Source organism: Gymnodraco acuticeps, unplaced genomic scaffold (genome assembly GCF_902827175.1).
Source record: "Gymnodraco acuticeps unplaced genomic scaffold, fGymAcu1.1, whole genome shotgun sequence".
Lineage (NCBI taxonomy): Eukaryota > Metazoa > Chordata > Actinopteri > Perciformes > Bathydraconidae > Gymnodraco > Gymnodraco acuticeps.
The window spans coordinates 832,089-858,004 of NW_022990025.1; the positions used below are offsets into that span (position 1 = coordinate 832,089).

General features: G+C 42.6%; 2 protein-coding genes across 2 annotated transcripts in view; one reads left to right on the plus strand and one right to left on the minus strand.

Annotated features, from left to right (window-relative positions):
• LOC117545176 (formin-2-like) overlaps positions 1–25,208 on the minus strand; it is a 50,514-nt gene extending 25,306 nt beyond the window's left edge. Inside the window, 6 exon segments of the mRNA XM_034214864.1 lie at positions 17,824–17,974; positions 19,717–19,898; positions 20,420–20,661; positions 22,378–22,433; positions 22,435–23,207; positions 23,210–25,208. Coding sequence (XP_034070755.1) covers positions 17,824–17,974; positions 19,717–19,898; positions 20,420–20,661; positions 22,378–22,433; positions 22,435–23,207; positions 23,210–23,918 — 2,113 coding nt within the window. The 5' untranslated portion in view covers positions 23,919–25,208.
• LOC117545177 lies at positions 10,335–12,792 on the plus strand. Its single transcript, XM_034214865.1, has 7 exons — positions 10,335–10,777; positions 10,891–11,207; positions 11,315–11,399; positions 11,710–11,865; positions 11,982–12,090; positions 12,456–12,699; positions 12,782–12,792. The coding sequence occupies exons 1-5, from the start codon at positions 10,558–10,560 to the stop codon at positions 12,053–12,055; spliced, it is 852 nt and encodes a 283-aa protein (XP_034070756.1). The 5' UTR covers positions 10,335–10,557; the 3' UTR covers positions 12,056–12,090; positions 12,456–12,699; positions 12,782–12,792.
• Positions 25,209–25,916: the final 708 nt, after the last annotated feature.

The window sequence follows — 25,916 nt, forward strand, 5'->3', positions numbered from 1 at the left end:
TGGCATTTCATAAGAAAGTGACTAATATATAAACCAAATGTAATATTGGATAAAATACTACACAAAATGGACAGACACACAGATTAAAAATACAAATAAAGTCCCCTGGTTTGTCTCTAGAGTCTAACTGCCATGAGAAAAATCAAATCAGTGTTCCAAAATCCGTCACTAGATGTCGCTCATTGTACCAATACGGTTGATATAATACACAACTTATTATTATTATTATAGTAAAAGGGCTCGATTTGGCAAAAACCTGATCCATACAGGCGGCCCTAAATAATAACAAGTAACCATCATGTGTGGTGCTGTAGTTGTCTGTCTTATTTGTTGTTGATTTCATATTGTTTTCACAGAGCTGTGAAAATGAATGTCCCCCTGGGGACAATAAATCTAAACTAATTTAATATTCAATCCCACACATGACGATTGAGAACATAAATTCGTAACTTACCTCGTTTAAAACACTTTTGTTGTAATACTACGGATTTAGTTGACACTACTAGCCGAGTTTCTTTTGTCCAATATCTCGCGGGCAGGTACATTGAATTAGAAGTAGTAGAAGAAGAAGTAGGTAGAAGAAGAAGTAGTAGAAGAAGAAATACGCTAACGCTACAAAAGGCACAACACTGTTACTCTGTTTTTACTGACGACTTGCAAAGCTCTCAAGTCTCACGCATTTGGCGTGTGACACACGCATTTCACTCCATTCACACGCTCACACGCCACACCTTGTATTTCTCACGCAGAGATTTATTTCCAGGGTACCGCCCACCAAGTTGCGCCGCAATTTTGTAAACAAACTAGTACAGAATCACTGACGCATCAACCAATCAAAAGAATGTAAGCTGTCGAACAGCCAATTAGAAAATAACATGGCTGTATCCGGGTAGGATTTAGACATTCCGCTACAACATTACATTCTGATTCCATTCCAATGATTAAGACGCTCGCTGAAGAGTAACCAAAGAGGACGGATGTCACATAGTCACTCACTGACATTTTGCGTGGCTACAGACTGCTCGACGTGGGAGAAGACCATATTTTCAGTACAGTAAGTCATCTGTTAGAAATTAAAATCAATGTTTTATGGCATAATGTACCTTAAACATACCGTCAGTTTAAATGTTATTTTATTCTGGAAAAAACCGGAAGTTCTCAATACCAAGCTTTTATTCTGCAAATCCTTCATGACGACATCCGGGACTACCGTCCATTAGTATCATTAAAGTGGCTATTGACGCCGTTAACATGTATTACATACAGTGCTGGAATTGGGCCGGTACTCACCGGTACGCAGTACCGGCACTTCTGGTTCTGACCCATGGAGTACCGGCACTTCTTGCTCAGTACCGGCATGCTGGCGGTACTCCGGTACTCATGCACCGTGCCAGTACTCAACACTCTCCCGCCGTTCTTATTATACATCCATATATATATATACAGCCGCCCGGTACTCAGTAGATGCGTCATGAGGTGCCGAACGGACATTCTCATCGCTCTAACCGCTGGAGTTTCACAGCGGCTGTCAGCTGTTTACTCCTGTCATTCAAACAGAACGTGCTGGAGAGGGGGCGGGGCTTATCTTCTCCATGTAAATACTGTGGTGGAAACGACTATGTCAAAATTAACCTATTTGACCGTGATTTAATAGTAATACACGTTTCAAAATAATAATAATAATAATGCCGAAGTAACAACATACTGAAAACTGTTAGTAAAACCATGTTTTAATGCTTTACAATTTACATACCTAGATGCACGTGTGTTGTGTTTATGCAGTGCAACTCCCACCCAGTGGGTGGCTATGTAGAGTGATAGAACAGAGCAGGCACGCCCCCGAGAGAAGGAAAGCAAGTCACGTCACAAATTAGCATTTCTAAAATGTTTAGCGTGGATTAATAAAAGTGCAAAAAGACAGCGGTTGTCGCCGGAAGAAACTTCAAATACAGAGAATGCTGTGCCTGTGTCGGAAATTGTGTCTGATGGGGAGCTTTCTTTGGTTGATCCTCCTGCTCCAAGTTCTAGTGCATTAGCATTAGCACTAGCTCCGCCGCCTCCTCCAGAGCCTCTAACGTTAGCTGCTGCTAGCGCAACTGCCACCACCAACACCAGGCAAAGCGATGCACCTGACTGCTGGACAACGGACCAGGTGCAATATTTTTGCAAGACCAATGCATGGCTCCTTCTTAAAGATAAGAAGCTAGGATGTCGGATATGCAGAGATGTCAAATCTTTGGGAATACACACTGGACAAGGACTGAAACTGTCAACTGAATGGGGTGAGTGTGCAGTGTCTCATTTCGGTGTTGACAAGGGCAAACAACAAGCTAGCCTGAGAAAAAAAAAATCAAAGAACATAAAGAATCACAAGCCCATGTAAAAGCTGCTGACATCCTTACATCTGCTTCACGTGAAACTATTCAACATCAAGTGCAGTCTATGCATAAATCTGAATTAGACACCACTATCAGAGTTTTTCGAACGGCATATAAAATTGGCAAACATAGCCGGCCATTCACAGACATGCCAATTGATTTGAATGTACAGAAACTGAATGGGCTGAACGTGGGAAGGGTTTTGCACTCCAATAAAACCTGTGGCGAAATCATCGACCACATAGCTCATGAGCTGAAGAAAAAAATGGCAAAAGACATTACAGAAAACCAAAGAAAACTCTGTGTTTTGTTCGATGAATCTACCACTATTAGTGGTAAAACGGTGCTTGTTGTGTGTCTACGCTCAGCATTAGCTGATGCTGAGCCCGAAACGTTTTTTTGGGAGCTGATCGAGTTGGATGGAACAACGGCTGATGACATCACAAAGGCGTTAATGGAGTGTCTTGGAAGAGATTTTAAGAGGACTTTTTAGGTCAGTGTTTCGTTTCTTTTGCATGTGATGGGGCTTCAGTCATGCTAGGGAAGAGAACAGGCGTTGCTACCCAGTTGTGTAGTAAATTCCCAAGCCTGTTTGTGTGGCACTGCTCCAATCATCGTCTAGAGCTGGCAGTTGGGGATGTGGTCAAGGAGGTCTCAGGGCTCAATCATTTCCAGATCTTTTTTGACAAACTCTATTCCTTGTTCCATGCCTCCCCCAAAAATCAGAGGCAGTTAGCGCAGTGTGCGCAAGCAGTCGGACAGCGTCTCCTGGTGATAGGGCGTGTTTTGTCCATCCGCTGGGTGGCTTCAAGTGAAAGGAGCGTCAGAGCAGTCTGGGAAAACTACCGAGTGCTTCATGATCACTTCACAAATGCTGCAAACGACACGAGCAGGGATTCCAGAGACAGAGCAAAGTACAAGGGCCTGGATGATGTGCTCACATCTGCAACGTTTGTCAGCAATCTGGGACTGATGTACGATGCGCTCACAGAGCTCAGCGACCTCTCTCGGCAACTCCAAAAAAGAGAGATGACACTGCCTACAGCAGATAGGCTCTTAACTCGAGAAATACAAGTTTTTGAATCCATGGTCACCATGCCTGGCCCACACATGACTACAGTTCATACAGCTCTAGCTGAGAAGTCCTTCAAGGGTGTTGCCCTGCGTGAGAATGGCAGGCTTGTACAGATTCATGCAGGTCAGTTTTTCCGCAGTATGGTAGAGAATCTGAGACACAGAATGACTTCCACAACCTCCTCTCATGTCAGCACAAGAGAAATCCCATTACATGGCCGGGAGGCCCGGGACAATCAGCTAATCCAGGACATGAAAGTTATCCATCCTGGAAGTTGGCCTGAAGAGGAGTTAGACGTACAGTATGGGGACGTAGAGGTGCTACGTTTGTGCGAAGTGCTGAAAGTGGACAGAAGAGAGACTGTTCAGGGCTTTCGCGAATACAAGGAAACCAGGGCATCCCGTACACCTGCTGCCATGGAGCCTCTACTGAAAGCAGTCTGAACCATCGCTGTCTCCACTAGTGAGTGTGAGCGGGCATTCAGCTGCATGAACGATATCCTTACTGCAAAAAGGAATGCTCTCTCTGTCAGCCGACTGTCCAGCCTGGTTTTCATTAAATGTAATGGACCATCACTAGGACAGTTCAATCCGTAACAGTATGTGAGGTCCTGGCTGGCAAAGGGAAGGAGAAGTGCTGATGAAAGAGCCTGTCCAGCTCCAGCCCCTGATACTGATGTCCCCAAGGCCTTCTGGAGCCTTTTCTAACAATGTGAAGTATATTGCAAAGCAGCTCACCCAGTGAGAAGACTTTTGGCATAATGTGCCGATTTGTACAGATCCTGGAGATAGAAGGACTTCAGACCAACCAGGGAGTTATCTGATCAGCTTGGTGTTCAATGTAACTCTTTACCATGGCTCAGACTTTGTTACTTGCAGTTACAGTTTCTCATTTTAGATTGTGCAAATTTTGCATTTGTTTTTACATGTTCTTTGTTCATGCTCTTTATAATTTTTCTGAGTTGGAAAGTTAGATTGCATCATAGTTTACTTTATACATATTTGTATTCTTCAGTGGTGAAGTATATTGCAAAGCAGCTCAGCCATGTGAGAAGACTTTTGGCACTTTTTCGTTTTTCGTTTTCTGAGTTGGAAAGTTAGATTGCATTCAAAATGTACAGAAATACTTAATTTTGTTAAAGCTTTTTATAAAAAATGCTTCTGACCAGAGCTTTGTTTCCTTGTCATTAATGTTGAACACCACCAGAGGGGCTCTCACCTGAAAGGTCTCTGCTTCATGTGTCTTCAGCAGAAGATCTAGACTTTGATTGCTATATTTTCAGTTAATATTGACCTTACTGAGCTTTAGCCATATCCGCTGCCTATCATAAAAAATGTTAAGTACAGTGAACCTTTCTAAAATATACAGTAGTAAAGAGACAAATCCACCAGCATTATAGTAGCCAAATTCTTGTTTGTGGGCTGTATATATAAAATTGACTTGAAAAAGTTGCTGATTTTAGAGTACTGGCACCTTTTTCATTCCAATTCAAGCACTGATTACATAGTTATGAAAGAGATAAGGAGGAGAAAGGGCATGTGGAAGTAAGCAATGAATGTAAAATGTCGAAATCCTCTGATTAACGCGATATCGGACACAGACGAACGAGGGGGAAAGTCTCCTACCTCACTACAGCTCACAGAGAGGAGGAGCGAACAGCCAGCAAGCGGGAAGGACGAATGCTTGTAACCTCTCTTCTGCACGGCCAGCACCTGGGAGAGGAGAGGAAGCTGCAGTCTTTCTCTCCTGACTGAACAATATCCTGTTTGTAACATTACCGCGCTTTTTATTAATTAAAGTACCAATTTTGAACCTTCTCAGAGACTCCATACCAAGCACACTTAGTATATGTTTATAAAACGGACAAGTCAAATCAAGCAATCTGATGTTTCTTAGCTGATATAATGAGCGTATATCCCGGGTATAATTGTAGTTACTTTTCAAAAATCAGTATCCCTCCGCGTCTGAGAACCGTTACAACTGTTACATTACGTCCGTTATGAAACTAACTAACTAGGCTAACTAACAAAGCTTAAGATGGAAACATTTAAGGTTAACTTTGACCTCCGGGTGGCCTTACTATGGAGGAGTGGATTGAGAAGTGCCTATCTCCACACAAAAAAAGCACCTAAACGACGTCTAATACAGGGTTGCCAACTCTCACGCATCTGGCGTGTGACACACGCTTTCACTCTCAATCTCACGCTCTCACGCTGCCCAAACTATTCTCACGCCAAAACAAGAATACCGAAGACTAGAAAGGGTTTTAAAAACTTTTGTCACGTAGTGATCGTCTTCTCAATAGAACATCTTTGATAATGTCTTCTGGCCAATCAGAATCACGATAACGGCGTGGTGTACTTGCAGGAAGTCCCGACGGAGAATACTTTTGCTGTAATACATCTCTATTAGGGATGTGCATCTCCATCACTGAGGCCGATGCGATGCGCATCTCGATACGTTGCCACGATACGATACATTAACGATACATTTGAAACACCAGGCGATGCGATACGATACGATTCACCCCTGTTGCGATACAGTTCGATACGATTTGATTCAACATTATGCGATTCGGTGCGATACGATGCGATTCAACACGATGCAAAAATAATGATACTTCAATTTGGTACAACAGAGGATTTTTGTTTTATTCCTTATATGCAGCAAATCATACATTAACAAAAAAGTGCTTTACATATTTGGTACTGCACATCCCATCATGCCGTTTATTTTTTTACTTTTAAAAGCTCTCCAGAGTACAATTGTATAACACCTCACAGTTAAACAATGTAAGGATGCATTGCTCATGATTAACAATGTGCAAATAACAGCTACCATAGAGCAATGCCCATACAGCTGCCAGCCTGATGTGCTTAACACTCATTCATAGGCTAACTCACCAGTGAGCAGAAAGCAGTGGGTTCTATATGAACAACAAAGAATACAAATAACCTTTCACAAACAGGTATTTCATAACTGCTTACAGTGAGGAATACATTTAAATTATTATTGGCCGTCACAGGCTGCTGTAAACTAAACACCACTCTCTCTGACAGAACACCTCACTGAGTGATTTAACTCATATGTCTAACTTTGAGGTTTCTCTTTTCAGCCGCAGACCCCATGTCGACTCTTTATGTGCGTCGCTAAGTTCCTCGTACTACTTGTGTACTTTAAATCGGCTCGGCATCGTTAACAATTTGCGAGCAATTTTTCAAGTTGACCGTCTGTGCCGCGCACATATACCATCAGGATGTTACTGATGGGGTGCGGCTGCGGAGTGATACTGTGTGTATGCAAGCCCGCATCTAGGACGGATCTATGTATCATGGCTGTAGACCTGTTAAGTAATAAAGATACCTCATACAAAGGTCTACGGATACCTTATTACTCTCCATGACCTGCGGTCAACTATATAGCCTAGCATAAAGGACTATTACACCGTCTTTCTTGAACAATCCGAAGTGTTGCCAAACGTTTGATTTGTAGGTATTTTTCGGTGCGCTGTGTTTCTCTTTCTCCTCGACTTCCGTGTGTGTTGATAACTGAGACTCTCGGCCTCCGTAGTGGCGAAGATATCAAAGATCGTATCTGCTGAGCGTTGACAAGATTAGGGGATTTTATATGAATGAATCGGTTTTTTACCGATGCAAAGACGCTACGCAATCGATGCATCGCGAGTTCAACCCGGTTCAACCCAAACTGTAGCCGATGTGCACTCTTTCAACCGGTGCACTCGCATCTTGAACGTTTATGCCGATGCACCGATGGGAATCGGTGAATCTTAACATCTCTAATCTCTATACATCGATACAACATTACGTGTTGATAGAAATCAACACGTAATGAAATAAGACCCCACGGTTTGATGATTGATAGGTGTGTGGGCTGTCTTTCATTTTGACACACAGAACAATGGGGGCTATCCACCCTTATCCACAATGTAAAGTAATTCACAGCCTCTTCCCTCTTCTCTCTGTGAGGAGCAGCAGGCTCAGCTTTCAGAACAAAATAACACAAAACTAAAATGGCATTCATTTTTTTTTTAAATATGTCGTGTAGTAATAGATGTATTTATTTTTATTCTCAAGAGAGTACCAGAATGTGTATTTTATGTTAGTATTTCAAAAAATCTCCTGGGGGAGAATCCCACAGGGGTTGGGTTTTCAGCATGTCAACTCTTTCACTTGTGGGGAAGTTGCAGGATTGGCTCCAGGTCGCCCTTTTTATTTACTACAAGACAAATGTGCCTTTTTATTTCATACAGTTCAATTTGGATTGAGACAGGGAAATAATCTAAACCTCACGGGTGGCGTTTCACTGTCAAGGGGAGCGTGTATGTAATTACATTGCAAATGCTGATTTGAGCCCCACCACCACTGTATGGGTTAGCCGGCCCTATCAGATTACCCAACAAAAATATTCCGTGGCCGCCACTGCCGCCCCGTATTGCGCATGCGCAGATCTAAGATCCAGTAGAAATGAATAGGCCAAAATAGAGTCAAAGAGTATGAGAGTGAGAGTGTGTTAATTAATATATTTGGCAGTTTGGAGTACGTCTGTAAATGTGTTTGTGTGTGTGTGTTTCATGTGCATCTCACGATAATTAATTTTGTTGGTTACATTTTCCCGGAAATTATTGTGATAAACGATAATATTGCGGCACCGTTGTATGACCATTTTAGACCACTGACATAATGATAATATATAATAACAATTAAAGTACATCCTTTCAAACTGCTAGTCACATCCTCATGTAAATGGAAATTTATCGAGTTCATTTTTATTTATCGTACGATAAGTCAATTAATTGCTTATCGCGACAGGCCTATGCACACATAAAACAGTGGAAACAAACATGTGTTTGACTTTCATTAGTGAATGAAACTGTGTGCCCTTTATAGTCTGTGTCCAATATTGTGTATTTGTATATATTGTATATATATATCCTAAATCTCACTCCAGCCAGGTACCCAAAGTTGGCAACCCTGGACTAATATGTTCTCTAGCTGTTATTGTTGTTGCATAGCAACCACCTCGCACTATGTTCTGTGCAGAAGGCAACGGAGGGACTATTTTATTTTGAACATCATTATTTAATAATAAAAACTATTTAAATTGGAGTGTGTATTTTTCTTTCACATTGTCAGCCACACGTGGTAACCGTTTTATAAATGCAATAGCTCACTTCAGGCCGTGATATACGAATATCTATACAATATGGAGTTGTCGACACTCCCGCTTCGCGTCGGGCCGAACCAAGCCGTAGCACAACAGTGCTGGAGCAGAACAACAGTCTGGAGAAGAAGTGGGCCGGTCGGAAAATTCACTAGCAATCCCCCCTTCCCCCGTTGACAATTTACTAGCAATAACGAGGGCCGGTCGAGATTCCCGGGCTGATTTTTAGTCCCAGTACGCCACTGAACGTAGCTATTTTGTAAGGTGCTGGTATATATATACTAACTGTGCTCCCCCCCCCCCCCCCCCCCCCCCCCCCCCAAAAAAGTTGTAAATCAAACAAGTGAAGTACATGCTATGTTATAAAGCCGTGGAGGGCGGGAGTTTATAAACCAAAGAGTAACCGCCCTTACGGGACGCTGTAATAAGTAAAGCGAACGCACCCGCAAGGACACCTGGCCTCCTATTGGTTGAGGGATTTTGACAGGATTGTTGCACAAAAGTTTCGAGCGCGCACAGAATAAATCTGAGAGCAGAAAAAATATGTAAGCAGCAATATATCTGAGTGCAAGTGTACAGTTTGAGCACAAGCAGAGCAAATCTAAGTGCAAGCAGGCACTATTTGAGTGCGAGGACAGGGTTTGAGGGAAATAAATACATAAAGTATGCTCTCAAATTTAAATACCACGCTCTTGAATAAAGATAGGGAATAACCCCCATAGGTTTACACATCTCATCATTGATTTCCGTTGTTATGGAATATATGTCCAGGGAGCTTTTAGCTAACAGTTTGACTGACTAGACTACTAGAGTATGCATGAACTAGCCTAGCTAGCCGGTTGAATCACTGCTAGCTAATTTCAGCAGCTATTCTGACGCTTGTTTTCTTCGGAATTTTGCGCCTACACTAACTTATTATAATGATTATTATTGTTATTTATTATTATCATTATTGTTATTGTAGTAAGCACCAAGGCTATTTGCTCCCTTGTTGGACTGTCCCTGTGTCTCCTATTTTTCCGGTGTGTGCGCGCACCAGGGCTGGAAATACATTTTTCAAAACAACACATGAACATTTCCCAGCCACTGGGGAAAAACTACCAGCCATTCAGTAGTAAACCAATGGTACATTTGTATTATGCATTTAAAATCTACCAGCCACTGTTATGTTTTACCAGCATTTGGCTGATGGTTGGTGTTCATTTCCATCCCTGGCGTGAGTGTGTGTATATTTTATCAGAAAACAAAGCATATTAATAATTATTGCATTTGTCTTTCAAAGATGTCAGGAAAGAGGCAACTAAGCATTCTTTCATGCTTTCAAAAACAATCAGCTCCCTAAAAAGGTGGCCAGGTCAGAGGACACTGTAGAGGAGGCAGTAGAGGAGGCAGTAGAGGAGACTGTGGAGGAGGTAGAGGAGGCAGTGGAGGAGACTGGGGAGAACCCATTGGAAACAGAGAAAAGGAGAGGATTATGTGGAGCAGCCACATAAAGGTGTTCCTTTAAGAAGGAGTGGTCAACTCGATGGCCATTCATCACAATGGGAACCACCAGCTCCTTCTACTGGTGCTCAGTGTGCAGACAAGAGAACTCCTGTGCTCATCAAGGCGTGAGGGACATAAGCAGGCATGTGGAAGGCAAGGGACATCGGGCCAAAGAACAGTCTCTAAACTCAGTCAGCAGTATTGCACAGTTCTATGTGCCAGAAACTTCTGTTGGAGGCATGAGTGTACAAGAGGCCAAGGTACATACAGTATAGTGTAGCACAGGAAAACTAAAAAGCTGGTGGCAATGTTTGATGAATTACATTTCTCTTCAAATTGATGGTCATATTACCTTGAAAACGTATTTAAGGTTATGAGGTATGTAATCAGTTGTTTCTGTTGCAGACCAGGAGGGCTGAGGTGAAGGTTGCTGTTGCAATGGTGCAGCACAATGTTCCCTTTGCCGTTGCTGACCATTTCAGCCCCTTGTACAAAGAATGTTTTAGAGACTCCCCTACAGCTCAGGGCTTTAAGAGCGCAAGCACAAAAACAACGTGTCTCATAAATGAAGCAGTGGCACCTCATTTTAAGAAGGAACTGGTGATGAAGATGAGAGAGAATCCCTTCACACTTGTCACAGATGGCTCGAATGATACTGGTATGTGCTTAACAACTTCTATCAGTAATTAGTACTTATTTTTTATCCATTTCTACATGCACTCATACAATTTGAACAACATATTGTTTTAGTTATGGTCCTTATTGTTACAGGTCTAGAGAAGATGAATCCTCTCACTGTCAGAATTTTTGACACCAACAAAGTTGTGCACAGGTTCCTTGATATGTGCACCACCAGTGGGAGGAGCTGTGGCACCGCTGAAGTGATCTACACAAACATCATTGACACCTTGCAGGAAAATGACATCCCTTGGAGAAATTGTGTAGGTCTCTCTATTGACAATGCCCCTGTAAATACAGCTGCCAGAAATTCAATCTCAGCCAGAATGTTGAAGGAAAATGGCAGTATTTACATCCATGGATGCCCCTGTCATATCATCCACAACACTGCCAAACAGAAGTTTATGGAAGTAAGTTCAAACATGTACACTCTATATTACCAATCCGTTAAGCCCAATGCCATGTAAAACAGTTTGCTGATAGTGTTGCAATAGATACTTGAATTCATGTATTGCAGATATCCGGATTTGATCCAGAGGATCTGACCGAGGATGTTGGGTACTGGTTTAAAGGAAGCACCAACCGTAAAGGTTACCTGGCAGGTTTGTGATTCAACCAGCTCTACTGTTATACAACAAAATGCAGACATTTTTAATTTGTTTACTGTTGATGTTATGTTTTATATTTTCCAGAATGTTGTGAATTCCATGAGAGCGAGTACATGGAAATGCTGCTGCACATTTCAGTGCGATGGTTAAGCCTGGAGAGGTGCATCACACAAATTCTGCGACAGTATGGGCCACTTACCAGCTATTTTAAGTCTTTAAGTATGTTGTTTGTTTCATTGACGTAATACAGGTGCATTACACCAGACTAAATGTGTACTTTTAAGCACTGACTGTTTATTCACAGATGAGAAACAACCAAGATTTAGAAGGCTGGTGGATGCATTTTCCAACCCCCTGACTGAAGTCTACCTACTCTTCTATCAAGCGACGCTGCCAGTGTTCACCCTACTGAACCTCCTCCTCCAGAGAAAGGTCTTCCATCTTTCAGCTCCACGGAGAGGTAAAATGCAAGGGTTAGGCCATCCTGCTGCCAAATACAGTATGTCTGCTTGAATTGGCTGATATGTCCTTTTTCAAGTAATACATGGAAATGTTTTATGAACTACAAATTTGCAGATGACAAAGTTCATCAAGAAACTGTGTGCGAGGTTCATGAAGCCGTCAGCACTACAGGGCCGACAAGTCCATGACATCCTCTACAAGGACCCACTAAACCAACTGCCAGGTAAAAGTTTCATATAAGGAGTCTGTATTCTCATTGACCTCAAATATACTTTTTGGGAAGATTGTTGTTATTGGGCGAGTTGGGTGATATCTCTGTTATGGCTGTTAAAAAGCATGTGTGTAGGCATACCATGCTTGTGTAGTTTATGGGTAAAATGGTATGCTTACATAGAGGAATACCTTCAACCACTTGCACTTATTGTGCACATAGTGCTCAAAAGTAGACAGACTGAATCTATACACTGACTGTTTGTCTAGTTTTGAGTTAAATTGCCAAGTGAAATCCCTGTCTCTACCTGATGCATATTGTTGAAACTACCTGGACTTAATTTGCTTCTCTATCTCTTTCTGTTCTCTGTCTGGTAGGAGAAAATCTAAATGTTGGCTTCACCACCAGAGCTACCCTCAATAGGCTCCTTGAGGCTGGAGACATCACACCTCAGGAAGTGCAGCTATTCCAACAGGCAGCACTGGCATTTCTGGTCAGGGCTGTGGAGTATGGCATCAATAAACTCCCTCTGAAGGAGGCTCTTCTGAGGCATACAAGATTTGTGGATGTGCAGCAGAGGACTGAGTGTGGGGTGGAAGATGCCCTATACTTTATAGACAGGTAAGGGTTTCCACATTTTCCAGGATTTCAATACTTTGATTGAATACATGAATCAGTTCTTTACACATGGTGCTCTTTTGAGATTTCAGGAACTATTACCTTTCCACTTGTTTGTACCATTTTCAGGCGATTTGTAATCTGTTCTAGAAAAACGATGTGATTTTGGATATTTGTGGAGTTAGGTGGTCCGCGAGTGTTTTTTTATTGGTTAAGTGGTCCTTGGTATGAAAAAGTACTATTTGTGATACATGATGCAATGCATACTGTACAGTATATATAAATATATATTAAAACATTGGATGTTATACATATTTTCTGATTAGAATGTCCTTTTCTGTTTTTGTGTTAGGAATTACTTAAGTAGGTTTCATGTCACACCATGCAGCTGTTAGGTGGCGTCTCTGTTTTTGGAGTGTTAACATGTTTTGCCTGAAGGTATATTTGTTTATTATCTAAGGGTCAGTTAAATATGCAGAGCAGAAGAGAGATCAGCCGGACACACTTCTCTGTGTTCTGTTTGTTCCCTTGCACAAGCCTTTATATTAAACTGTCGATGTTGTTAGACATCAGTTCCAAATTCCAGCAGCTTCTTTGTGTTTTCCAATTGTATTGCTCAAGGGAAATCCCATCACAAGTGTCTCTGCCGGGTTTAATCTGTGGCACTCAGTGAAGAGTATTTAAATTGGTTTGTATGTACATGTACATGAAAATGAACTGCACATGTAGCAAAAAACACATTAAGCTGCACACACTCAATTCTTGGCACACCTAACATCTTGGATAGATTTAGGAATTTCATATGAATTTGTTGAAGGAAAATTAGTTCTTAATCAGAAGAGATTTGAAGCTGAACAGAAGGTTAATATAGAAACAGAGATGGGGGTCCCTCTGGTCCTGTGGACAGCAGAGTGTCAGCATGAGTAACTGGACCCACTAAAGTGTTATCAGATAGAGAGATAATACTAATTAATAGTACTGAAGGACAAAATGTATCAACACATTCAAATTCAAATGGTATATAAAAAAGTATTTGTTTTTTGTTATTTGCTGAAATGACAAAATACAATACCATAAACAAAAGAGTATTCTGACCACCTGAAGCACTGTTACACTACCTGCCAGCATTTCTTCATCCATACCTATGATCCATACACACATTCATTCACTGATGGCAAGGCTGCTTTCCAAGCGTTGTTTATCATCTAACTCACACACACACTCACACACGGCTGATGGCTTTCAGAGCAATTTGACATTATGGGTAGGAGTCTTTGACATGCCAGCAGTGAGAGGTGAGCATTAGAGTGTAATCTGAGTGATGCATTTAGCTCTCCAACGATGCTGCCAAACACCAACTTTCCATGTCATCATGGTGTCCCTGCCCTATCACTGTTATTTTAGAGAGCACTAATGTATATGCGGGAAATTGTGTAATACAAAATAGGAGGTCAGATTAAAAAAGAAAAGTTAAATTAAAAGACTCAGCATACTTTAGGGAACTTAATATTATCATAGCCCCGTACCATCAATCTCAATCTGCTAGCAATTGCAAATCCTCTGGCTTCCAGGTTACAGAAATGACTACTCACTGTCAAAGAATAATTCTTCCTTACTCCTAAGATATTGAACCTTTTCTGTGTGTTGACGTTTACGACCAACCCCCTGAGTCTGTTATCTGTCTTAACGGTGTGTCCACACAGCAGCTTTGACCAAATCTTGAAAATCCTGGAGCTGGGCGTGTCTGACAGCTTGGGGATTTCGCGACCAACAACCAATCACATGAATATCACATGAATATCCCGCCCCCCGACATACAAAGCAAAAAAACCCGGTTCTTCTACACTATTGTCAAATAGGAAGGGCTATGATGAACATTTATTTTTTTAACATTTTGAACATTTATGAGATTAATGTTTATGGTGCTATTTTATGCTACATTCCATGCTGGCTAATGATACTGTCTATGCTTGCTATCAACAAAGTAAACTAGCAACGAAGTAAACTGGATATAAAATCCCCAAACGAGCGAAAACCTACCAGTTTCACCCACTGCCTCTGCCACCTCCCCCCATGCCTGGTTCCTCCGGTTTGTATCCCGGTAAGTAAATAGGGACTGGTCATAAAGAACCGGGTGATTTGCTACCGCAATAACTAAGTTCTCCTCCATTTTTGTGGAATATAGAAATGAACTGCGGGTCTCGTTCTCCCAGCTTGCACGCGGTTTGATTGGCTAGCGCTTGAACTGTCAGATTTGCATAAACGGATCTGATTGGCTGTCGCTTCCAGCTCAGCCTCAAAAGTTGAACAATGTTCAACTTTGGAATCCTGAACATCCTGGAAATCCTGGAAATCTTCGCCTCGCCCCCCCACAATGCAGTTCGGCGACAAGCGAGGGAAAGTGACGTCATCCCCATTCAAAGTCAATGGGCGGAGACGCGCTGGAAGCGGTGGACAAATCGCCAAAAGCTGCTGTGTGGACGGGCCGTGAACATCCTGGAAATCCTGGAAATCTTCGCCTCGCCCCCCCACAATGCAGTTCGGCGACAAGCGAGGGAAAGTGACGTCATCCCCATTCAAAGTCAATGGGCGGAGACGCGCTGGAAGCGGTGGACAAATCGCCAAAAGCTGCTGTGTGTACGGGCCGTTTAAGGCGAGACACGGCAGGCAAAAACATCGTTTTTCAAGTACTGGTCAATTTTGAGATTTTGTGCTATTTTGATTCCATAACATGTTTTCTTTCAGGCTTTTGGAAGGAAAACGTACAAAATACACATTTAAGTGTTTATTTTACTATAGTTTGTCTATTTGCGTCTGTAGATTTCTCCTAAATTCACCAAAAGTTAGCATTCTAACGTAACATAAAGTACCGCGACCGCTGTGTGCACCATGTCAACAGAGGTATCGCTGGAAAGCTGTGTATCTCCTGCACAATCTCATCGGATCCAAATATGGTCATTTCCTTTGTATCAGCAACCAATCGTGAAAGCACAAAGGGGTCTTAAACCAAGAAACGAAATCTCATTGGCTGGTGTCAATTTCTGACAACGTGATTCGTTCAGATGCGTCACGTGGTGTGCTAAAACACTTCCTGGTTAGCTTTCAGCTAGAAATTGAAATCTCAAAATGCCAAAAGAACGGCGAAAAAAACGTTCACAGAGAAGACGACAACAATTGTCACTTGCACAAGCAAGGTTATAAAAAAAAAATGACCCTGAACATGAAATACCTTCACGGAGTGCGTCGATGCGCAAGCTGTCATTCAAAGAACAGGAGGGTTTAGCTAGCGCCTCACTGCAATCTTTAAAGGTCGTTTTCTCAAAATGAGTTTTTTCTCCAACTCTGAGTTCGAAATGTCAACTTCAGTAGAACGTAGATACACCAAACCTTCCAGTTATATTCCTATAAATATTATGAAGGCTTTTACATAAGGGTTTGTTCATATATAATTCATATCCTGAATTATACAACATTGTATACCTAAAAACATGGCGAAAATGGATATTTTAGGGCTGTTGACAGTATTTTCTGATTTATGGAGTGATAAAAAGAGATATCCAATATCCCTTCTGTAAAAGCCTTAGATACTAATATGACTACAAAATGAAACAAGAATTTTGAATCTGGCTATATCCAAAGTTCAGATTTCGATTCCTGAAATGTGTTAAAATATGTGCATATTTAATGAGATAATGGATAATTTGCATATTTAAACATGCTATTTCAGAACACTTGTAATACAAAAGACAATTGCCTTATTGTAAGTAATTAACTGGAGAAATTTCTAGCTGATACCTTTAAGTGAAAAAAATTACCCTATTCACCTGGGGTGTCTCGCCTTAAGGAATGGGAAGTCTCAGCTATTGTTGACATTACCAGTTGTATGGCCTGACCTATCGGTCACAGAGGGTTTTAGGACTGTGAGAACGCTGGCTTCTAAGCCCCACAGACAAGTGATTCAGTATTTACAGATGTTGGCGATATCTCCAGTGTTCCCAGGTGTTTACGCACCATCCCCCAATATGTGGATTAACTCTCTGTAAACTAGTTAAAAGGTCTATCTAGAGAGAGGCTGGTCAGATTTGACATGGCAACCCACCAGGGCAGTCAGAATCTCTGGCTGTGTGACTTGTGATGTGAACAAAGCTCCAACTCTCCTTGTGTCTCTCTGAGTCCTGACTCTCCATTGCTGCAGAAGTTTCCCTTACACTCACCTTGATTGACTTCTAAAATGCCAAAGCATGAACATCCCATTAAGATCTGAATGGGATGTTCATTGGTTTGTATGTACATTTTTCTTCCTTTTTCCATATCCTATCTTCATAGGATATGGAAAAAGGAAGAAAAACAAATACAAAGGTGAGAATCCTTGTCTAAAACTGGGCCGATCATCAGTGAATCTTAAGCACTTGGACACACATAACAATGCTTCCCTCTTGATGCTAGCTTCCACCCTGCCTTTTTCCCCAATGTGTTCCTCTTTAGGAGGGAAAGAGACTCAACAAAACACATGTGGCAGAATACAATTAAGTAAATAATTCATAAATCTTACTGTAATACTAACATAAAATCAGTTCTATGCTGTTCTTTGTGGTTTGAAAAGAACAGTAACAGTTTTGTATCAATGTTTGACCTAATCAACTCATGGTATTCCTCTTCAAGAACACTGAACCTTTAGCTAACATCTACCTCTTGGTACTGGAACTGTCAGACATTAAGAATATGTGCTCACTTGGGCTTAACAACTGTCCAAAACTGTGTATCTCTAGACTGAACATGGACTCAATGGATACATCTCTCATGGCTGTCACACCCAGCAAATCTTAACACATACTGTGAAGCATAAACAGATTATAATACATGAAAAATGGGACTAACACAAAGTAGACTAGTCCAAAAAACAAGATGATTGTCAGTGGATACAAATTCTGATCCTAAGTTCCAAACTTTGAGGGACTCACATAAATCTCAGCATCTTTCCAACAATCTACTGTCTACACAAATAAAGAGCTACCGTTGAGAAAGACTTATCAGCCCTGTTAAGTAGCCAGCTTGCGATATATATGTGTATATATATATATATATATATATATATATATATAGATGATGAGTTTGTGTTGATCTTACCCGCCTCTGTGGCTTTGAGCCCAGTCTTGGTGTCCCCTCCTGGTTTAACAGGAGCCCAGGGGCCCCTCAGCTGCGCCGGTAGTTTCCCCTCCAGAGAATCCAGGGAGTGAGAGGGCTGGTTAACTGCTGCCCAGGTATACAGCTGGTCATGCTGTGGGGGGGGGGGGCTTTTGATTATCATTCTACAAATATGACAATGTACAGCAAATATTTGTACTTTTACTCCACCATTTAACAGTATGTTGCCTTAGTAACGATGCTGTGAACAAACTAATTCTGATTCACAGCATTGTGAGTCAAAATAGGAAATATGTCACACAGGGTTAACACAAAAAGGAGAAAAAATACAAAATATTCATACAGTATGTTAGGTACATTTAAAAGCAAGTACGTAGTAACAAGTATGTTTTACGTTTTTGTAAGTAGTAGCAACGAAATGTTCATACGTAGGATAGAATAAAAAACATATAGAATTTTCTGAAACTGAGATTGTAAAAATATGTTATACTCTTTTCATCACATCCCACATCCTCTTGGACTAGGTTGCCCCTGCAATCATGAGCATGTGCTAATGCATATATTGGTGAGGAAATTAATATACATTACATACAGTATAGGCTGTGGTCTTGCAATGCCAAAACATCCACTGACCAAAACAAAGAAAAGATAGATGATATGGCGTGTGTGGGCTCTGCAAGACCACACTGCAGATCACAGGATGTGTATGTGCACAGAACCTTCACAACAAACATGATGATGATGTATGGTTGAATGTAATAGCAAACAGATATTTGCTTTGCTAAGACAAAATATAATCTGGTTCAGAATGAAGTCACTTTCTCAGATCTTCTGCATTGTTTCATTGGCCGCCCGTCGTGCATGCATGTTAGTGAAGGTGAGTCCCTGTGTGTCCCACTGGCTGTTCAATCACAGTCGCTCATACAGCTGTTGCTGCCCCCCCTCCAGGTTAGACACTGTAGGCTCTGTCAGCACTGTTGTCCCTGTTTGCGCTGTTAGCACTATTAGCACTGCCAGTACTGCTAGTTGCCATTTTTGGCACCTCCATTTTTCCTAGACATGTTCCCAAACACGTTAACGCATTAACACCTGCGGTCTCTGGAAACCTAAAACCTTTATAAATGTGTGTGACTACACAGCAAATAGAGATAAACTGATGACTGAGGAGATATCCCCCGGTGTTGAGATGTAACCCTGTCTAGAGCACATTATACAGAGGGCATGTCAGTAACAGTGGCTTTGTCAATGCTTTAGCTAAGCTCGTCTGCCTGTGCAACTGCTCTAAAGAAAGGTACTTTATGAACTAGTTGACTAGTGGAAGGACAACAATGTTCACACTGAGTAATGTTATTCGACACAGTGTGAAAAGGGACTGTTCACTTTGTTTCCTAAAATACATGGCATTCAGTTTGTTAGATGCCTTCTCACTTTAGAAATAATTTAGGTACTTTTTTTTTTAAATGTAGGTTTAGGGACACATGTATTGACTTTATTTCCACCTTAAATACAATTAAATACTAGTATGTAATCATGTGTTTAATAATGATTAGTAATATTGTTATTGTGATTGACATGGTTAAATGTGTTAAACGACTGACAGCACTACTTTTGACGTAAGAAGAAATAGCCCTACTCAGGCAATCCCGGCCTACACTTTGTATGTTGTATGGCACCTAGGTAATACTTATAAAGATCAAACACAAATCCCCAATAATTGTCGTCACTTTTTAATTACATTTTCCAATCCCAACCCTAACCCTAAACCTAGAAAATGGCGACAGATAACCCACAAGTACCAGGGTTCTATTAAGAACACAGCAGCAAACATAGCCCAACCACAGCTTTGAAAAACTTTTATGAAGTGTGTCTACATACATCAAATTTGGCTGATGCTGTGGAGGGGAGGTGGGTGGTGCTGCCCTCCAGCTGCTCTCTGAAGCAGTCAGCGAACGGCAGCAGGAGCCCCATGGCCAGGATCCTGGAGCAGAGCCGCTCCGCCTCCTCCGGCTCCTCCTGCTGCTGCTGCTGCAGGAACAGCTTCTCCAGGAGGGTTCGCCCTGACAGACCATGATCAAACAAACGCTATTTGCTCAAAATCCTAGCTGAATAAAAACAGGGTGTACATGCACTGTAGTAAGTTGTTACTGACAGCACATTGAACAAAAAGATTGAACTTGAAGAGTCTTTAGTTATCAAATAGTCAACCATCACTAGGTGTCACTTTGTGTTAGTTTCAGTTAAAGTTGGACTTTGGATGGAGTTATTCTACAAACAAGGACGTATCTCATACATGGCTAAGAACTCCACTTTCTCCAGCAAAAATCTGTATTGGCAAATCATTGGTCAATCAGCTTGTCAAGGTAATGGACCCTTATATGCATGACATTCAAAAGAATACTCCAGTGATTTTAGGAATTACCAGTGTCACTTTCTCTAGCTGACATCTAGCTGAATTAATCAGAAGAAATCCAATTAAGCATACACTGAATTGTTTGTGTCTGCATATCCATTGATTCCAACTTGTTACGTTGAGCATATTGCTTTCTTCTTGCCCACAGTGACATTGCTTCCTGCTCACCTGTGAAGATGTCCTGAAAGCTGCAGGTAGAAACCTGTCCACAGGAGGATCTTCTGGTGGCACAGAGGGGCTGGCTGCCTCCTCCTCTGTAGCTCAACAGATATTCCCCTGAACCACCCCCCTCCTCCTCCCTGCTCCTCAGCCTCCTCTCCAGCGCCTCCGTCCAGTCAGCAGAGCGACTCAGAGAGCCAGCGAGGCTTCGAGAGCGTTGCCGCCGGACCCGAGGACTCTCAGCCATCGTCCTGTCAACACACACACTACAGGTTAGCTTTGCTTTGGAAACAGATCCCTCACAACACCTTTTACAATGGGCAAACTACAATGATACAATAAAAACAGGCAAATTACAAATGTTCTTCAAATTTGGCAGTAGCCCACTTTTAGTATTGTAGCAGACTCAAAGGACATAAATCCCCCCTGTCTGGTTAAATCTAGCACCCAAATAATGTGCCTTTACTGTGATGTTTTACCTTCAAATCCAACACAGTAACATTTGAACAGTGTCAGTGTGTTACTATGGTAATGTAGATTGTTGAAAGGAGCAACAATTGTTTTGAAATGTGAGTGTTAAGCCTGAAAATAAACGACACACCTTGTATAGTCAAAGACAGAAGTCACAACTTTTACAGTTTTTCAGACTTCATTTTATTTGGATTTTTCCAAAAGCCAATGGTCTAAATTAATTTAAATATATATATACTTTTATTTATTTATGAATTTCACTCAGTAGTGCTACTTCAAAAACAATAGCAGGCATCATTCTGACTTTAAAGGAATGCCCATCACAAGGATGCAAGTGGGCTCTAAAACTAAATGGATATGAAGGGAACCACATGCCTGAGTTAAAGCCCTTTCAGAAATGGAATATGAAACCTTGCAGGGTACATCTATCTTCTATATAGTGTTGATTTTCTGTTATTCAGACATGGATTACTTTTGTGCCAATGTTCCTTACAGACATGACAGGATATTTATAGAAAGAGCTGAGTGTGGATGTGTTATTTGGCACCTGCTGTGGGTACTATGTTTGTCCTGTACCCACAAACAGGACAAACATAGGGTACAGGACCTTTAGTTCTAACAGCCAGGTGCATCATCTGGACAAAGATAAATTAGCTGAGTGTTTGTTAACTGAATGCTAACGAAGCGTAGGCCCATCTGCATTACTAACCAAGCTGTTTCTTGCTTAATGAAACCCATAACATTAGCTTTCCTTAATGTGTGACTGTTTACTACATTTTGTGTTTGAAAATTGTATTCACTTTATTATTTGGTGTTAGTTTAGCATTGTTTGACACTTACAGCAAACAGCTAGCGGGTAGCATTCTAACCCTAACCCTCAAAATATTGCGGACTTGCTGTTGATTACATCACATTTAATTTCCCTGTTGGCTTTGGGGAGATTTATTCGTGAAACATGTGCTGCCGCTGTTATTGATGCCGATGCTCAGAGTGCCCTTTTGGTTAGATTTAGATATTATAGTTTTGTGCATTTTTAATCCCTACATTATATTCACTTAGGTAATGAGATCTGGGAACTTGGTGACGTTACTATGCAAGTGGTGTTGCTTTTAATCTCTTTCTGTGCATGTAAACTACACTGGGTCAGTGTTTAAGTAAGAAGGTTGTTTGTCAACTGTGATGGATGTTTGGGTTATAACTTGATCATTTTACCAAGTTTGACCAACCTGGAGGTTCGTTGTCTGATCAGTCATCATTACACTCTGTTTTTGCAACACAAAGTTCCCAGACCCCATCAATAACCTTTGTAATAATTCGTATGTTTCTAACTACTAAAATAACACTATCTTGTAATAAACTTCAATTATCCTCTTTATCTAACAAATACAATACACTTTAACTGCAAAGGATTAACATCACTTGTGACTGTTAAAACGCATACTGTATCAACAAATCAGAAATAATAACATTATTATAAGTGACTTCACCCCAGGTACCTGTGGAGGTGGTGGTGGGCTCTGCGCGGGGACAGGGGGCTGTGGGAGGGGGACAGGGGCGGGGGAGTGTCCAGGGGAGCTGAGCTGCCTGGTGGTGGTCTTGATGTAGGAGGGGAAGATGGGAGGGTAGGGTTTCACCACAGGGGAAGAGGAGGTGGAGGAGTGAGTGGACCTGAGGAGATGTCTGGCTAATGTGGGGCTCTCCTTGGGGGGCAGCGGGGTGAAGCACACGCTGCTCTTCCTGCACTGCTGGTTGGAGGGGGGGGCAGCAGACCCCACACTCAGGCTGTCCTCAAGGGACTCTGCACTGGTACCCGAGCCCAACAGACCCTCACCTTCTTTGAACACGACCCCTGAGCTCAGCACGTTTTCGGGGGGGTCTGCTGGTGGAGGGCTGAGATCCACCTCCACCCCCGGATCCATCTCCTCCTCTCCTTCACCTCCTGCTCTCTCCCCCGGGGTCTCAGCACTGTCAAATGTGAGGTCAGTGAAGCTGTTACCACTGGTTGTCATGGAGACCGGGCTGACTGTTTCCCCCCCTGTTGTAGCCATGGTGATGGTAGTGTGAGGGGGCTCCTGCACCCAATCATGCTTCTGCTTTGTGCCTGTGGCAACACAAAGAGGGGCTTCTCTCTCCCTCTGCCCCTTCTCATTTAGCTCCGGATGCTCCAGCCCCCCCTCATGTACCTCAGTGGGTGAGGGGTGTGGTGTCTGCTCCGTGAGCTTGACAGAGCTGGACACAGTTCCCGTTTCCAGGAATGACAGGGCATCGGACCCCAGCTCTAATTCTGGAGTCAGGTCAATCACCTCTGGAGGAGTACATTTAACTCCCCATTACTCTTCCTCCTCCCCTCTCCTCCCCTCAGACTCAGATCCTTTTCTCCCGGTCCTTGTGCATCCAAAGTAGGATAAACCTCCCCATGCTGCGTTTGATACTGGAGCCTGATAGCCAGCTGGATGTCTGCTAGCAGATCCTCGTGGTCGGCTGCGGAGTGGAAGCTGTAGATGTCAGTGTCGGACCCTGAGCTGCCCCTCTTCGGCCCCCCATCCTCCGCGGATGAGGTTGCTGCTGTCGAGGCTTTCCTCTGCACCTCCTGCTTTGGCTCTTCTTTCTTTTTCCCCGGTTCTGGTTTCTTTTTCTTTTCAACCTCAGTGTCCGACTGCCCCAGCTCGTCTGCAGACAGGTCAGGTGTTTTGGTGTCCAGCTCCTCATGTTGGGAGAATAAAACTTCCTCCTTCGATCCCGTCACTGACGAGCACACGTCCCCTCTCCCTTTCAGGTTGCCCTTTCTCTTCCGGATGGAGAAAACAGAGGACTTGGACTCGGATTTGTTTTTCTTCTTCCCTGGTCCTGTGCCATGCATCCCCCCTCCTCCTCCACCGCTGCCTGCTCCTTTACCTCCATGCTTACTGTGTGGTTTCTTTCCCCCCTTTTTGGTGGTGTCGCCTCCTCCCTCTTTCCATCCTTCATCCAGGGAAGGGTAGCTCCCGTTACCGGATGCTGCTGCAGCTCTCTTTTGCTTCGCCTCCTGGTTGCCCATGTTGATAGCAATACCGATGGCTTCCTGCCTCTCCTCTCAGGTCATGTCAGCGAGAGCCCCTCCTGCCTGGGGGAGTCTTTAGATGCTCTGGAAACCGTTATGGCCTAATCTGTGGAAGCACGTCTGGTGGAGGTGGAGGAGCTGCTGGTGCTGATGGTGTTAAAGCTCCGTTGTGCGCCTATCTTCCTCCTTGTTTTCCTGTGACGGGGCCGGCGTGGCAGTGATGTTGACGCTGATGCAGGATAGGCATACAGCTCCCTCTTCCTCCTCCCCTTTCTCTCTTTCTGTCTTACCCTCCCCCCTCCTCCTCCTCCCCATCTGCTGAAAGGAGTGACGTAGGCAATGCATGCTCAGTGAGGCTCGGGCAGGGAGGCAGGCTGGGTGAGATGCTGGGAGACTGGGATGGGGGCACAAAGCTATGCCTACGGGGGAAAAAAAGCTTGAGAGGAATAAAGATGCTGCTGGCGACTGTGACTGTGCTGTTGAGGGGGAAATACACCCTCCTCTTGGCTGAGCTATCTCATCTGTCACTGCAGTTAAACACACACTAGCTCACTACAGCTCCCATGATTCCCTGACTCCGTCCTACAACACCCATAGTGCTAGTATGTGTGGCCAGGACCTCTTATGCAGCTTACTGTTATTGCAGGATACTAGCTCCTTGTCATTTTTATTTTGAACAGCAATCACAGAAAAAGATAATGCTTATTCATGGTTTAAAAAATGTACCTGAGCCATTTTTCTATTACAAACATTTGTATTTGTATTAAGGGTTTAAGTTATTGTTTAAATTGGAAAAACATATTACTATTTGCCTTTAAGCAACTTACAATAAGTGCTGATCAATTTAGTTCAAATTCAAACAGATAAAGCCTTACCATTACGTCCCTTGTTCCGGTGCTTTCCGTCACATCACATGATCTTCCTCAGTACATGGAGTTGTAACAGAATGTGGCTGTTTACATTTCCCCCCAGTATGGGGTACAATCCATGTTTCTGTTATAGTGCAAAAGGAGTTTTTTGTTTTTTTGTTATTGAAAAATCACAAAATCAAAACAAAAAACCTCCTAACATTTATACCGTAGGAAATTATCATGCCTCTTTTTGTTGGTGAAAGACAAAACGAGAGGCAACATGTAGATGTCTGGAAACGGTGTGCAGGCTTTTGGCATTACAGAGGAAGATGGAGACAGGCTGATCACACAGACTGCGTGGGGCCTCACCTCGCGGAGGGGGCCTCAACTCGCGGAGGGGGCCTCACCGCGAGGGTGAAACTCTCAATGAACTACATCTCCCGTCTCGCACCACACACCAAGATGGCCGTCACATTGGCATATTTCACTTCTTTCTTTCCGAATGAGGCGAAAAGTATTAAACGAGGTGAAAACCACTACAAGTCTGGGCATGTTGAGAGCTGTACTGTACATACACACAAGGGGAGTTAGTCGGTTCCGTAAGAGCCAGCATGCGGGACCGGGATTCTGGGATTTGTAGTCTTTCTAGTTGCGTATTTTTCATAGTCTTATATTTCAACAGTTTTACGACAAACTGTGACTTTTTTTACATGGAATTTTTTTTTAAGATTGACAAACATCATATGTGTAATTCGTGGCACAATTCAAACGGGATCGAAAGATAATCTTTCTCTCCCCATTGACTTCAATACATAATTTTTCAGAAATAAGGTCCCAAGGGTCGGAAGTAGATGGGCGGGACTTCACCTCTCTATACTGTAGCTGCTTTACGGCGCTGGCTGCTACGATAGCTACTAGAGTGTATGACAGCTTCCGGTTCCGGGGCATTCTGGCTACGCATCACTCATTCACCAATGGGTAATGTTTAGATGGATTTGAGGAACTTCCCCTCGATTCTATTGGCTCTAACGATTAAAAAGAGGTGTCAATCATCAAAATCGACCAACGGGAGCCAGAGGTATGGAAAATGCACCCAAATGACCCCAGAACTGTTTAAAAAAATTAAAAAATCTCAGTCAAATGT